The 16,617-nt window shown below is 35.0% G+C and overlaps 1 protein-coding gene across 5 annotated transcripts in view; it reads left to right on the top strand.

The window, feature by feature from the left end:
- Sgk3 (serum/glucocorticoid regulated kinase family member 3) overlaps nt 1-14,811 on the top strand; it is a 118,157-nt gene extending 103,346 nt beyond the window's left edge. For all 5 annotated transcript variants that reach the window (XM_046428569.2, XM_046428571.2, XM_058574012.1 and 2 more), the window contains 7 exons: nt 251-363; nt 450-486; nt 1,063-1,149; nt 3,346-3,441; nt 6,691-6,846; nt 10,597-10,686; nt 12,669-14,811. In XM_046428569.2, coding sequence (XP_046284525.1) covers nt 251-363; nt 450-486; nt 1,063-1,149; nt 3,346-3,441; nt 6,691-6,846; nt 10,597-10,686; nt 12,669-12,839 — 750 coding nt within the window. In that variant the 3' untranslated portion in view covers nt 12,840-14,811. The remainder of the gene's footprint in view (nt 1-250; nt 364-449; nt 487-1,062; nt 1,150-3,345; nt 3,442-6,690; nt 6,847-10,596; nt 10,687-12,668) is intronic.
- The last annotated feature ends 1,806 nt before the right edge of the window (nt 14,812-16,617 follow it).

Below are 16,617 nucleotides of genomic sequence, written 5' to 3'. Positions count from 1 at the left end.
TTGAGCATAGAGGTGTACAGGGGAGGCATGTGAAGTTAGCAAGGATAAACAAAAATGCAGGGTTGAAGAGAGAATGGTATGATTGTTGGACGAGAGACATGGACAAGGAAGGGTCACAGCTCTCTGCTTTAGTGCATTTTTAGCTGATGTTCAAAGTGTCAAAAACAATTTTTGCTTTTTAATTTACTGAATATATTTGTCCAATGCTATGTGAAGGATCCTAATCACCCTCCCCTTCCCCATTTTGCAGCTGTTTTTTCACTTACAAAGAGAACGGTCCTTTCCTGAACACAGAGCAAGGTTTTATGCTGCTGAAATTGCCAGTGCATTGGGTTACTTGCACTCCATCAAAATAGTATACAGGTAAACTGTTTAAGTAATATATGTAAAAATATTGTTTTGATATTTTATTTCAGGTAATACTCTGTTTTTTTCCTTTCCTTTTAAAGAGACTTAAAGCCAGAAAATATTCTTTTGGATTCAGTGGTAAGTATTGTCTTGTAAAAATCTACTAGTTCTTAATTATTTGTTATTTATGGTGGGGGAAAAAGTCTTAGAAGGTGTCATACTAATGATTGTATTTATATAAAATTCTCAAGAAGATAAAATCATGGAGACAGAGAACAGATCACAATGGTTACAAGGGGGGTGGTGGATGGGCAAGGGGCAAGAACACAGAAATATAGGGGCATTCCTCTGTGATGGAATAGCTCTCTATCTTGATTGTGGTGGGTGTTCCATCAATCTCTACATATATATTGCATAGAACCACACACACACACACACACACACACACATACATACACATACACGTATACACACAAGCGTGAATGTTCAAAATAGTGAAACTGAGTAAGTCTTAACAGTGTTGTTCCAATGTCAGTTTCTGTTTGATACTGCACTGCAATGATACGTCAGCATTGGGGGAAGTTGGGTAAGGGTATACAGGACTCTGTGTTCTATTTTTGTAATTTTTTTTATTTTAAAAATAAGATGGGTTTTTTAAAAATTGTCTATTTGTGTTCCTGCATTGTTTTATCTTACTACCTCTATTTTTGTCAGGGACATGTTGTCTTAACAGATTTTGGGCTTTGTAAAGAAGGAATTGCTATTTCTGATACTACCACCACATTTTGTGGGACTCCGGAGGTAAGAAACATGTCGTGTTATTGATATAATCACTGATAAGATGCAAATGTGAATCACATTTACATATACAAAATTGAAATAGGAAAAGTAGAATAAAAACTGTCATTTCACCTTTTAGCCAACTAGAAATGTAATCATCCCTTCTGGATGTTTTGAGTTTATTGATAGTTGGTATTTTTCACTGACATTGTAAAATACCACAAAACCCTTTTTGGATAATCCAACAAAGTTATGCTTATTTTCTCTAAGTGTTGAAAGTTTACCTTAGACTTCTTTAGCATTTGATTATATTTCTAATCCTTTAAGAAAATCACAAATCAGTTAAACTATCCTAAAATTGATTATGGTCATGGTTTTACCATGCTGTGAATATCTTAACAGTCATTGAATTGTACACCTAAACAGATACATTATATGGTATGTGACTATCTTCCTAAAGCTTTTTTTAATGAGTTAACACTAATAAAGAGGATAAAATATTAAGACTGCCTATATCTGTGTGGCAGTTTTATTGATTTCTATATTTTTCTATATGGTTGGAATATTTTGTGAATAAAATAATTTCTTTTTAAAATTTTTTAGCTTTATTTTATTCATTTATTTTTATGTGGTTCTGAGGATTGACCCCAGGGCCTCACACATGCTAGGCACGTGTCTGAGCCACAATCCTAGCCCAATTAATTTCTTTAATAGAATAAAATAAAGCCATAGATGTAAAAAAAAATTAAAATCCTAATTCATAACCCAAAACATCCCATTCTCTAATCACATTAGGAGAAAAAAGTCTTTTCATTTGTGACATTAATAAGCCTTACAACTTATATTTAAAAGCCTTACTCTCACCTCACACACATTTATTTTAAACTATCCTAATTTTATTATATAGTGATCTTAAGTACCATGTGATATTTCAACCTTGTTGTGGAGTAATTGCAAATACAGTGCTGAAATTGGAACCTGGATTAGAGCCCCAGCACCTCACACACACAAAAAAGAAAACATGATAAATTGGCTTACATGACCTTCTGATCAAGATCCAAAACACAGGTTGTGTGCTATGGCATACTCCTATAATCCCAGCGGTTTGGGAGCCAGGCAGGAGGATTGTGAGTTCACAGCCAGCTTTAGCAATTTAGCAAGGCCCTAAACAACTCAGCAAGACCCTGCCTCTAAATAAAATATAAAAATGGGCTGGAGATGTGGCTCCATGATTAAGCACCCCTGGATTTAGTCTCTGGTACAAAAAAAAAATCCAAAATAATTTAAAGTATAAGTAATAAGGTTGGGGTTATAGCTCAGTGGTAGAATACTTGTCTAGCAGGAGTGAGGCACTGGATTCAATCCTCAGCACCACATAAAATGAATGAATGAATAAAATAAAGGTTAAATTATTTACATTAAAATGTATTTTTCTCTAACTCACCCTAGCTCTTATATATATTTGTAACCATTCTATTTTATTTATAATGTAAAGAAACACTTTTTGTGAAGGTACAATGAATTCATAATTAATGAAATGTAAAGTTCTATAGTTTTTAGAAAGGAAAAAACTTGTCATTTAAATCTGAATGTGATCAGAAATTGTTAAACTTTTTAAATTTATATTACCATTTCTTTGGTTCACATAAAAAAGTGTAAGATGAAATTATTTCCTTACATATATTTCATGTGGGAAAAGGTTATATATTTTGGAGTATAAAATTCAAATTTACCATCTTATAAGTGTGAAATTCTGATGAATTTAGTTTTTTACAAATTAAAATGTAAATTGCCACCTAATAGCTTACACACGTTTGCTAAATATGTTTGAGAATTGAAAAGTGTTCCAGGGCTGGGGATGTGGCTCAAGCAGTAGTGCGCTCGCCTGGCATGTGTGCGGCCCAGGTTCGATCCTCAGCACCACATACAAACAAAGATGTTGTGTCCGCCGAGAACTAAAAAAAAATAAATAAATATTAAAAAAAAAAAAACCACACAATTGGAACTTCTTTTAAAAAAAAGAAGAAGAAAAGTGTTCCAGTTGGCATTGACTAAGAATCACTGTTACAGAATGAGAACACCCAGCCTACTGATAATCAAAATGATATGTTTTCATTGTGGTAATAAAACACCTAAATATTGTTAAATGTATTAATTATTCCTAAATTTCATCCTGAGTTTTGTTGAGTTGCTCTTATGTTTAATTCTTTTCTACAGTATCTTGCACCTGAAGTAATCAGAAAACAGCCCTATGACAACACTGTGGATTGGTGGTGCCTTGGTGCTGTTCTGTATGAAATGCTGTATGGATTGGTATGTATTTCTGTTCTTTGATTGTTATTCCAATATACTATTATTGATTTGGTGCTTTCTTTCTCTCTCTTAATAACCTCACAGACAATTAGATAAAACTAATAGAGCAGTTATAACCTGGTTAAAAGAATTTAAGCCCATATTAGGAATATGCAGAAAAATAAATTTTTTTCATTTTTTACTAGTGTTTTAAATTAATAAAATTATCTCTGGCATACTGATCACTGCTTTAGATATTTTCATTCCACTGGCACTTTCAGAAATAGAGATCTAGTTGTAACATTAAAATTACCTGCTTTTACTCCATGTACCCCAAACATCATCTTCCTAATTTCGAGATGGAAAAGAAAAAGATTTTTGCATTTATCAGTACATTGTATTTCAAAAGAAAATGTCTTTTGAGTTTTATCTTTTAAGTCATCCTCTGTTACCTTCTCTAAAAACGCCATGTCTTTTGAAGATTTCATGGGAAAAAGTAATGTTTACTATGTAATAGATTTATTCAGTTTTTAATAAGTATAGAATACATTAGGTAGGCCAGTGAGAGCTTCTGATAAAAAAATGAGTAGTTTTATTTCTGCATTGAGATAACATTGCTACAACCCAAAGCAAAAAAATTTAGGCATTTTAGTAAGTTTACATGTCTTTGTAAGAATGAATGAGGGCTGGGGCTGTAGCTTAGTGGCAGAGTGCTTGCCTAGCACCCATGAAGCACTGGGTTTCATCCTGCGTACCACAGAAAAATAAAGACATGCTGTCCATCTACAATTACAAAAAAAAAATTTATAAAAATTTTAAAAAGGATAAATTATATTTTTCTGTAGGCTTTTTTTTAGTTGTAGATGGACACAATATCTTTATGTATTTATTCAATTTATTTCTACCTGGTGCTGAGGATCAAACCCAGTGCCTCACACGTTTGAGGCAAGTGCTCTACCATTGAGCTGTAACCCCAGCCCCTGTAGGCTTTTTGAAATACTTTTTTTCCTGAGGAATGAAGAGGTTTTATCACTTTTACAGTGAACCCACATTCTCAATAATAAAATTCATAGATTTTAATGTTAAAAACTAAAAAGTGTCGTCTCAGCAAAAGAAACAATCAGTGAAGTGAATAGAGAGCCTACAGCTTGGGAACAAATTTTTACCTCCTACACATTAGACAGAGCACCAATCTCTATGGTACATAAAGAAGTCAAAAAGCTAAACACCAAAATAATAAGTAACCCAATCAATAAATGAGCCAAGGAACTGAACAGACACTTCTCAGAAGGTGATGCAATCAATCAACAAATATATGAAAAAATGTTCAACATCTCTAGCTATTAGAGAAATGCAAATCAAAACTTCTCTAAGATTTCATCTCACTCCAATCAGAATGGCAGCTATTAAGAATACAAACAACAGTAAGTGTTGGCTGAGGATGTGGGGAAAAAGGCATACTCAGACATTCCTGGTGGGACTACAAATTAGTGCATCCAATCTGGAAAGCAGTATGGAGATTCCTTGGAAAACTTGGAATGGAACCACCATGTGACCCAGCTATCCCACTCCTCAGTTTATATCCAAAGGATAAAAAACAGCATACTACAGGGACACAGCCACATCATTACAGGGACACAGCCACAAACCTTATTTGTTTTTCTGTACTGAGAATAGATAAACTGTAGAACCAATCTAGATGCCCTTCAGTAGATGAATGGATAAAGAAAATGTGGTGTTTATACACAATGGCTTTTTGAAATATTTGAAGTAGTGTTTAGATTCCCTTTGTGGTCCCTTAGTCTCCTGCTGGGAACTATATATCTAATCCTTTGTGCTAAATGCTACCATCAGCTGAGATGTACCTAAGGTTTTTTTGTGTGTGTGTTTACTTTTCCTCCAAACTGTGAAGTTTGATTGGCACAATCAGGTGCATTTTAGAGTATTTGTTTAATATCACTAATTTTGAATGCTGGAGTCCTAGAAAAGCCAGTGCCTTTGGCTAAGAACACGTTAAAAGAGCTACTTTTCGCCTGGTGCAGTGGTGCATGCCTGTAATCCCAGCAGCTTTGAAGGCTGAGACAGTAGGATCACGAGTTCAAAACCAGCCTCAGCAAAAAGTGAGGCACTAACCAACTCAGTGAGACCTTGTCTCTAAATAAAGTATAAAATGGGGCTGGGACTATGGCTCAGTGGTCGAGTGCCCCTAAGTTCAATCCCTGATACCAAAAAAAAAAAAAAGCTACTTTTATAGTAATGCTAGCAACTTAGAACCTTATTTGTTTGTTTTTCTGTACTAAGAGTAGAACCCAGGGCCTCACATATGCTAGGCAAGCACTGTATCACTGAGCTATATCCCCCAGCCCAACCTTTGGAAAACTACCTCTTTCTTACTTTCACTATTTGCTGTCTTGATATATCAGAACTTTTTTATTTCTTTAGGGGACTTTGAAAATATAAAATGAAGTTTTATACATACATACATATACATGTTTTGAGACAGGACCTCCCTAAGTTGCTGAAACTGGCCTTGAACTTGTGATCCTCCTGCCTCAACCTCCTAAGTAGCTTTGAGTTACAGACATGTGCCGCCATACCTGACTTGAAGTTATATTTTAAAAAGCCAAAAAATTTTTTTAAAGTCTTTTATTTCCCATAAAACAGAAATAAAAATGACAGGCCAATAAAACTTCCTTAACTTTAAAAATTGTTTTTACTTTAATACTTTGAACTAGGTAATTAACTGGCCAATGCTCATGTTGAAGCTGCAATTATAGCTATATAGCCTATAGACTATGATACTAGCCTTTTTATATTTCTGCAAAATATACTCATAATACTGCCACTGTCACAAGTACTTAGAAGCTTATCTTCAGGTCTCACTCTCTCCTAGAATGAATTTTATTCCCAAGTCTCAAGAAATTATTTAATGTTTATATTTCCAATGATTCTGTCATACCTGTGATGAGGTTGGTGGTTTTCTCTAAAACCTACCATTATGAGTTTTGTGCAATTTAACAGCTGTCTATAGAGTACTATTGAAAAAGCTTTATTTACTCAGTGAACATGAAGCTGCACCGCATGCTAGGTTTAAGAATCCATTTGCATCAGGGGGCCACACTGCAGATGTCTGCACATCCCAAGAGGGTTCTGCATTTCTGCCATTGTCCAAACACAACTGCTATCTACAGATCAAAGCCAAATCCAACTACTTAAAAAACATTTTGGTATGATTTATTTACCTGTAAGTTTATTCTGCTTGTTTTTCAGCCTCCTTTTTACTGCCGAGATGTTGCTGAAATGTATGATAATATTCTTCACAAGCCTCTAAGTTTGAGGCCAGGAGTGAGCCTCACAGCCTGGTCCATTCTGGAAGAACTCCTAGAAAAAGACAGACAAAATCGACTTGGGGCCAAAGAAGACTTTGTATGTAATATGTTTCCCAGTATCAGCTCTATTATATCTTATTTAAAATTTGGAGATAAATCCTTATTTTATATGACATTTGATGGTATAAATACAGCTATTAAAGAATAGCACAACTGGTGAAGGATTTAACTCAATGGTAGAGTACTATCCTAGAATTCATGAGGCCCTAGGTTTAATCCCCAGCACCAAAAATAACAACAAAAAAAACCCCAGCACAACTGAAACAAAAAGCACACTCGTCCCCACAATTTTCACTAGTATTCATAACAGGACTATATAGTGCTTAAAGCACTTTGACTTATATTTTTTCACTTAATCTTTATAATAATTTAATCTATTCTTTATACTTCATATCTAGCTTTCATGTCCTGTTACTTACTTGATTTTTATGTACAGTTTCCTCTCCCTTAACTTTCCTTCTTTTTTTTTAAATTTTTTATTCATAGATGGACACAATAATTTTATTTTGTTTATTTATTTTTATGTGGTGCTGAGGATGGAACCCAGTGCCTCACATGTGTGAGGCAAGCACTCTGCCACTGAGCCACAACCTCAGCCCCTCCCTTTCCTTCTTTTTAAAAAAATGTTACAGCTGGGCACAGTGGTACACACCTGGAATCTGACAGGCTAAGGCGCAAAGATCGCAAGTTTGAAGCCAGCTTCAGCAACTTAGGGAGAACCTGTCTCAAAATGAAAAGGGCTGGGAATGTAGCTCAGTGGTAGAGCACCACTGAGTTCAATCCCCAGTACCTTGACCAGTGTGGTGGGTAAATGTGGGTTGGGCATGTAGCTGAGTAGAAGAGTGTGCACATCTGCAAGTTTCTGGGTTTGGTCCCCAGTACCACAAAAAGAAAAATAAATGTGTTTCTTCAGGCTTTTTGAAATATTCTGAATAGTTCCCCCAACTTATCTCTTATAGCAGATGATCTTGTTTTGTGTTTTATAGGGGAAAAGAGCCATCAGAGTGGAACTAATTCAGCTTCCTGCTGTCAAACTTGCAGACCTTACATGCACCTTTACCTGCCATTCCTTCTCCCTGTTATGGTGGAAAAGGTCCATTTCCATCTGTATACTGGATTGTGTCCCCTAGCTAGGAACCCTGTGCATGTCTTTTTCTGTACAAGAAGCTCCTCCCTTGTTTTAGTCAGCTTTTTCATTGCTATGACCAAAGGACCTGACAAGAACAATTTTAAAGGAGAAAAAATTTATTTGAGGGGGCTCATGGTTTCAGAGGTCTCAGTCCATCAACAGCTAGCTCTGTTCCTTGGGGCTCAAGGTGAGAAAAAACATGGCAGAACAGTACGGCAGAGGGAAGCTGCTCACATTATAATCAGGAAGCAGAGAGCAAGATGAAGCTCAACTCACCAGTATATCCCAAAGGCATACCCCCAGTGATCTACCTCCCCTAGCCACACCCTCTCTGCCTGCAGTTATCTCTCAGTTATCCCTGTCACATGATTTATTTGCTAATTTGGTTAAGGCTCTCATAACCCAAATCATTTCACCTCTGAATATTCTTGCATTGTCATACATGAGCTTTTGGGAGACATCTCATATCCAAACCATAACATCCCTCTTGTTCTGTTTCTTTCCTATTGATAATGAAATATTATCAAATCTGCTTTTTTTTTTTTTTTTTTTTTTTTTTTTGTACCAGGGATTGAACTCAGGAGCACTCAATCACTGAGCCACATCCCCAACCCTATTTTATATTTTATTTAGAGACAGGGCCTCACTGAGTTACTTAACTCCTTCCTTTTGCTGAGGCCAGTTTTGAACTCGTGATCCTCCTGCCTCAGCTTCCCGAGCTGCTGGGATTACTGGCGTGTGCCACTACGCCCAACTGAGTCTGCTTTTTAGAAGGAAAAAACCTTCAACCCTACTGTTGTATGAGGTACTACTATTCATCTTCTTCCCTTCATTGCCAGACTTGTTGAAAGTTTTCTATATTTAGGCTCCCATTTCCTGTCTTTTCATATTTCTTAGCCTACCAGAAAATAGCTACCAGAATAGGATATGTCTATTCCTTAGCTTGCTTAACATTCCCCAGTTCCCTGGGCTCCTTCTAGAACACACTCATCTCATTCTGGGCCCTCTGCCATACTCTTCTGTGTGATTCCCTCTTCTTCAGCCTACTAGATGTAGCAGTGCCTTGTGGTTATCCTAAACCCTCTTTTTCTTCTGTGCTCTTTTTCTGGACCATTTTATTTTGGTCCTGTGGCTTTAGCTATCTGTATGACTTTATCTCTTACATTTATATCTTGAGACCTCTTTTAAATTCTAAACTATAGTATCTGCCCACTTCTCCCACACCTGGGTTTCCTTAGAATACCTCAGTGACAGCATGTTCAAAATTGAAATCCTAGCACTGGGGAAGCAGATCATGATAGAACTCTTACTCAGTGTGGGCAAGGCCCTGAATTCAATCCCTAGTACTACCAAAAATAATCTACCTACCTACCTATATGTATGTGTATATGAAAATTGAAATCCTGCTCTCATCCTCTTGTTCTCTTCTTTCATATTAAATGATATCATTGTCCATCTGGTTATTCTGTTAAGAAATCTGAAAGGCCTTCTTAACTTTTCTCTTTTCATAAATTTCATATTTAATAACAGGTTCTATTGCATTTGCCACCTAAATCTTTCCAATAACCAGACACTTCTTTATGATTTGACTCTCCAATTCATTTCCCCTTAATAGCCAGGGAAAACCAGCCAAACAACAACAGCAACAATAGTTGACATCCCTGTACCTAATACTCCTTGATGGATTCCCATAACTCTGGAATAATCTGAAATTCTTAACATAGACTCAGCATGGACCGTTCAGCTCTTGAGCTTCACCTGATGTGACAGTCCCTTCTGTCCCTGTGATACTGAGTCTCATTTTCTTTTTTTTTTTTTTAAAGAGAGAGAGAGAGAAGAGAGAGAATTTTAATATTTATTTTTCAGTTTTTGGCGGACACTGCATCGTTTGTATGTGGTGCTGAGGATCGAACCCGGGCCACACGCATGCCAGGCGAGCGCGCTACCGCTTGAGCCACGTCCCCAGCCCAACTGAGTCTCATTTTCTTGACCAAACTAAACTCTTTTCACCATAGAACCTTCCTATTCTGCCTGGAACATTGTTCTTTTATTTTGTCATATTTATCTTTAAGATCACTGGTCAGACATCACTTTAAGAAATCTTTTTTAACGCACCAAACTACATTGGATCCTAGTTTATACACTCCCATGGCACCTTGCAGGGGAGAGAAAAAATCTAGAATCAGTACTGTGCCAACTTTTGATAGTAGCAACCCAGAGTACTTTTTTTTTTTTTTGGTAGTAGAGTTCATCACTTTAACTTTACTTCCACTCCACTGTATAGAATTATTGGCTCAACTTATTTATATCCTCTGTTCAGGTAGTAATTCTTTGGTGCCTTCTTATTTTCATAGCACTTTTATTTCTATATTTTTGTGTTCATCTTTAAAACAACCTGTGAAGTATTTAGATCAGAAATATTAACCCAATTTTACCTGTGAGAAAACTGCTGTGAAGGGACATAAGTTTAAGTAGATCATTTAAAGTAACTGTCTTTCACAATGTCTACCACCATTTTGCCACATGAATGACATAAACATTTGCCTAAAAAAATTATTGGGGAGCAAAATAATAATGATTTGGCCTCATAAAATTCTTCAGTGAGTACTTAATATATTCTTCATCATTAGTAAAAATTCTTTTTTCTTAATATTCTAGCTTGAAATTCAGAATCATCCTTTTTTTGAATCACTTAGCTGGACTGACCTTGTACAAAAGAAAATTCCACCACCATTTAATCCTAATGTGGTGAGTATATACCCAAATCTTTTTTTCTAAAGTAGGGAAACATAGAACTGTAGTTATTATAATTTTGGAAATAGATCTCAAAATCTAACCTGAATGAAATAAAGTCAATATTTAAATATTTGTGAAATATGTCACACAGGGTTATTTACTGCAACTAATAACTTTCATAAGTTTGTAGTTACATTAGGTTAATGAAAATATCTTCCAGCACAGTTGTGAAGTGTTTTTTTTGTTTTGTTTTGTTTTGTTTTTGGAGCATGAGTGAGAAAGAAATGAATTCAGTAAGTTAAAAGAAAAAAAGCAAATTAAAGTAACTTGTTACGTATCATTTTTATACTTACTAAATCAATAAACATTTTTAAGTAACACTAAGGATAGTTTTTTCCTTAGATTAATATAAAACCAGATACAAGCAGACATTTTTAATGTCAGTGTAAACTGTTATATCCTTTTTAGAAAACAGTAAGATAGTATTATAAAAATGATCATGTTAGCTAGACTTGTTAAATCTACTGATGGAAACATTTTTCCTAAAGGGAATGTCTTTATGCAAAAAGCTGTATCAAAGATTTGTTAATACATACCAGGTTTGATAGTGCATGCCTATAATCCTAGCACCTTGGGAAGCTCAGGCAGGATTCAGATTTTTGAATATATATATATATATATATATATATATATATATATATATATATATATATAAATGAGATATCTTAGAGATGATGGAACTCAAATCTAAACACAGAATTCATTTATGTTTCATATACATTTTATGCATATAGCCTGAAGGTAATTTTATGTAATATTTTGGTGTACCTGGGTTTTGATTGCAATCCATAACATGAGGGTCAGATGAACAATTCCACTGGTGGCATCATATTGATGCTCAAAACATTTAAGATTTTGATGCATTTCAGATTTGGGATTTTTATGTTAGGGATGCTCAACCTGCGTCTTCTTTACAGAAGAGAAAACTAGCTTAAGAGATAAGGTAATTTATATAAAGAATTACAGTTAACAAATTTCACAGTCAAAATTCAGAAACCCACGCTTCAGAATTTTTTGAGGGGGAAATTTTTAAAAATTGTATTTCTTTTATGCTAAAATTCTTTAATGCTATAATTTTTAGAATTCTTTGTCTCCTGTAAGGGATTTTCTTATATGAAAGGATCAAGCATTCCAGGTTTCCCTGGTCTCAGCTCAATTTGTAGACATACCAGGCTAATTAATATTTTTAGTTTATAATCTCTTCTGAGATTATAAACTTAATGACTTGGACATTTCAGTGATTCCCTTCCAGTAAAGCAGAAAAAAAATTAAATCACCTGGATTTATATCCCAGGTTTTATCTGTAAATATATTCAAAGTCCATTAGCTTGCATCAGACTCATAAAGGAAGAATAAAACTACTGCCTGTGAACCTAAGCAGTGGCTGTACTCCATTCCCCATGAACCTGGTCCACTTGGGTGCCACAGCTAAGAAAGCCCTATCAAAGGCTTCATGACCTCTGTAGCACAAGAGTGACCTTTCACAGTTTTACTTGCAGCCCCTTCATTCCTCCATCAGAAGGCTCTATTTATCCAGAGATGAGAAAGTAGATGGACAGGCATTCCTGGAAGCTCAAATGCAGAATGCTATCCTGAAAACCCACCTGAGCTTTGTTTCTGAATATAGGGCTGGTGGTAGGTAGAGAGAAGGGGGATCAGTTATAGGGTCTCAGATTCACATTAGCAGAGGTAAGGGGGCCTCTATTATGTGAGCCTTTCTCAACTTTCTCTTTCCCCTCCCCACCCAACAACAAGAACCTTAACTGTTAGTGCAGATAGCCTTACCTCAATAAAAGTACAGAAAGAAAAAGTAGAAATTTGAAGTAGGAAAACATCTAAACTTATTAGGAAAAAAATAAAATCATAAAAACATTTTATGAAGGGTGAATGAAAGAAAAGCCAAGGTGACTAATATCGTTCTTTTGATGTTTTAGGCTGGACCAGATGATATCAGGAACTTTGATACAGTATTTACAGAGGAAACTGTTCCATATTCTGTGTGTGTATCTTCTGACTATTCTATAGTGAATGCCAGTGTACTGGAGGCTGATGATGCATTTGTTGGTTTTTCATATGCACCTCCTTCAGAAGACTTATTTTTGTGAACAATTTGCTATTCAGAAACTATCATGCAAATATAAGACTGCGGATGGGACTGAGACTCCTATTTTTGTGAATATATTCAAATATGTATAACAGTGCCTCATTTTTACATGTAATGTTAAAAACTATGAAAATTGTATTTTCTGCTGTATGCAAGAAAATAGGGCGTTTCAAAGAGCTGTTTTGGATTAAATTTGTATTCTTGTTTATTAAGCTTATTTTTAAACAGAAAATTTAAAAACTGTTATTCTTAGCATTAACCTATTTTTGAAGAAAACTTTTTTGCTATTGACTGTTCTTTTTCCCTCTTAAGTTTACACTAACACCCAAGATAGACTGTTTTGTAGCAGTCTATTTCAGTTCAGTTAACTTATATTAATACCTTTGTAATTCTACTACGACTTTTGTTATCAAATCAGAACTATGCAATTGGTACATGGTTGTTTAAGAAGAAACCGTATCTTTCCACGATAAATCACTGTTTGAAATAATCGGGTCCTGGTAGGGTAAAAATGTAAAAGCATAATTAACATATTGGCTGCTAGTTAACACTGTTAATAACTGTTCATTTTGCTGATAATAAAATAAGTAACAAAGTAGTATAAAATGAAATCATTTGCTTTTGAAATACCAGTTCAAATTTGTGAATTATTTTTTCTCTACAGGGAAATTAAAAATGGTTTAAAATTTTAAGGATTCCCAAAGATTTGGAGGGTAATAAAGTACTGCCAGAATTTATTTTTAGGTGGTGCCAAAAAGCAACCGTATGTCATGTATTTATTTAACAAATATATTCTATTTATGTTCCTTTGGGTCTTTTGAATGTTTAATATGCTGTTAAGTAAGTTTAAATCTAAAAGTGGTATTTTTGCTTTTACAAATAGCTATTTCAAACTATCTTCCTAGTTGGTTACATAAAAAGAAATATGTAGCTCTATAGAATATTTACCTGATTGGGAAATGTAAATGTATATAGTTTTATTACACTGTAACAAAAGTTAAAAATAGTTTAGGCAGGTACATACTAAATATCTTTTTTAAAATTTTCTTTAGTGGTTCTGGGGATCAAACCCAGGGCCTTGTGCCTCCTAAACACTGCTGTACCACTGAGCTACACCCCAAATTCTTCAATTTCTGTATGTATCTTAGAAAAAGTAAGGAGCTTGGCATGGTGGCACATGACTGTAATCCTGGTGGCTTGGGTGACCGAGGCAGGAGGATCACGAATTCAAAGCCAGCCTGAGCAAAAGCAAGGCACTGAGCAACTCAGTGAGACACTGCCTCTAAATAAATAGAGCTGGGGATGTGGCTCAGTGATTGAGTGTCTCCGAGTTCAATCCCCCGTACTCCTCCGCAAAAAAATGAAACTGACTTTAAAATCATAACATACTAGTAATTTGTGCATTTGTAATGGTAAAAGAGAATGGCCATAGAAAAAAAAAAAGAATGCTTAACTTGGAATTCTGGTTCTGAGAGTGGTGGATTTTCAAGTCCTGTAGGAAGCAGTATTGTGAGAGGTTAGTGACCCAATTTAGATGTCTCTAAGAACAAACTTCCCTTCCATGTATTCTCTTCAGAAAGAAATCACAAAAGCATTTCTCACCAATACCCTTTGGCTCATAATTCAACAGAACAGGGAAGAGGGATATGCTTTTGTTCAGTTAATAATAATTACATTCAATACACTGAATTTTCCTTTAGAGGTTAAATTTTAATATCTACACTGTAAATATTTGGTTTGTTTGGCACTACTGTGAGTTCTGCTTTTACACAAAGCTCTTTGTGACAAACCAAAACGAAAACTGTAGTTTCCTATGTGGGTTTTAAAATTCAGGTGATCTTTAATTAAACTGCCAAAATTTAAAGTGCAATATTGTATATTTTTAGGAACAAATTTAAAATAGAATTTTGATGTTTCTCAGATCAGGAGAAATACAAATTGACATAGAAAAATAAAATTAGCAAAAAGGTTAATGCCTGTCATTATTTGAAATTAAAATTGGTAATGGTTACAATAGTCTTTACAAATATGTGGAAAGGGAAAATAAATTTTAACAAAATATTTGGGCAGATTAATAGATTTTCCAAGTTTATCTTTTTCTCTGACAGCATAAGTCTCTTAGTAAAATACATGCCTTTTGAATAGTTTATTTCATGGTAATTACTAAACTCAAAGATCTAAATGAAAACTTTTTATTGCTCATTCATGTAATTTGGAAGTTAGTTTTGTTTTTGCAGTGGAATTTTCTGCCTCTTGCCTTCACAGATTTTTCTTTTACTGGTTTTTACAGATTATTCCATTCCCAAGTAAAGGTTTATTGTCTAGTGGGGGCCCATTCTTAATACATGGAGCTTTTTCACTATTTCCTTGTGGAGGGGAAGGGATCAACTAGCTCTCTGGGTTCTCTTAAGGGCACTAATTCCACTCACCTCCCCAAAGCTTCATCTCTGAATGCTATCACATTGGGGATTTGATAATAACATGAATTTTGTGGGGACACAAACATTCAGAGCATATAAATATGAAAAACATCAAGTGTACATAAATGAGTTTCAAGTGGTTTGAGTACTTTGAATGATATGCCAAGTTTTGTGTGTAAAGGAGATTAACGGTCAGGATGGAGAATACTATGTAGCTTTATTAAAATCATATATATATAGGGCTGGGGTTGTAGCACAGTGGTAGAGCGCATGCTAGCATGTGTGAGGCGCTGGGTTCGATCCACAGCACCACATAAAAAGGTCCATTCACAACTAAAAAATAAGTTTTTTTAAAAAACATACACATAAAAATATTGCAGTTTTCTACCACTTTTTTGTTGTTTGGATTGAGGATTGAACCCAGGGGTACTTTTATTTTGCAGGGTTGGGTACCAGGGATTGAACTCAAGGGCACTCAACCACTGAGCCACATCCCCAGCCCTATTTTGCATTTTATTTAGAGAAGGTCTTACTGAGCTGCTTAGTGCCTTGCTTTTGAGTCTGGCTTTGAACTTGCAACCTCAACCTCCAGAGCCACTGAGATTATAGATGTGCACCACCTCACCCAGCCCCAGGGCCACTTTTACCACTGAGCTATATCCCCAGTCCTTTTTATATTTCATTTTGAGAAAGTTGAGGGTGTGGCAGAGTTGCTGAGACTGACCTCAAACTTGGCACATCTGCCTCAAGACTCCTGAGTCACTAGGATTATAGGCATGTGCCACCATGCTCAGCCTTTTCTTTTTTACTCAACTAATACTGAGTCAAATTCTTAACTTCCCCTGATAACATTACAGTTGTAGGCCTATCTAATTTATGTAGCATTTTTGGTGTTTTGCAAATACTGGGTAAGCATCCATTTGTGATCTTGTAAATATTTTCCTCAGCTAAAAAGACCCCTACACAAAAATATTTCTCAATTCATTATTTATATTACACCCATTTTTACAGAGATAATGAAATCAGAAAAAGTATTTAGCTTTTAAAATTAATTTTTAAAATAACTTACCCAAAATTGAGACAATGGAGAATAATTTAAAGCAATACTATACAAAAAGCCAATAGAGTTATTGAGTGTTTCATAGAAATAAAGTAGCAAAGGGTCCTACAAATGAAAAGTAATTTATTTTTACATATTGCACAGGAAAAATGGGTTACCATATGAATGTTAAGGGAATAAGTTAAAATAGTCATATCACACTTCAAATCCTGCTTACTGGAAGAACCAGGACATTGGGTGGTTTTACAAATCCTGCACTCAAATATAACTTGTAAATTTCTGTTGTAATTTTTTTTTTT

The sequence above is a fragment of the Marmota monax genome, unplaced genomic scaffold (genome assembly GCF_021218885.2).
Source record: "Marmota monax isolate L192 unplaced genomic scaffold, Marmota_monax_Labrador192_F-V1.1 WCK01_AAM20220418_F8-fsc00044, whole genome shotgun sequence".
Taxonomy (NCBI): Eukaryota; Metazoa; Chordata; class Mammalia; order Rodentia; family Sciuridae; genus Marmota; species Marmota monax.
Note: the sequence above shows the minus strand (reverse complement) of the source record. Positions and strands in the feature narration are given on the sequence as shown.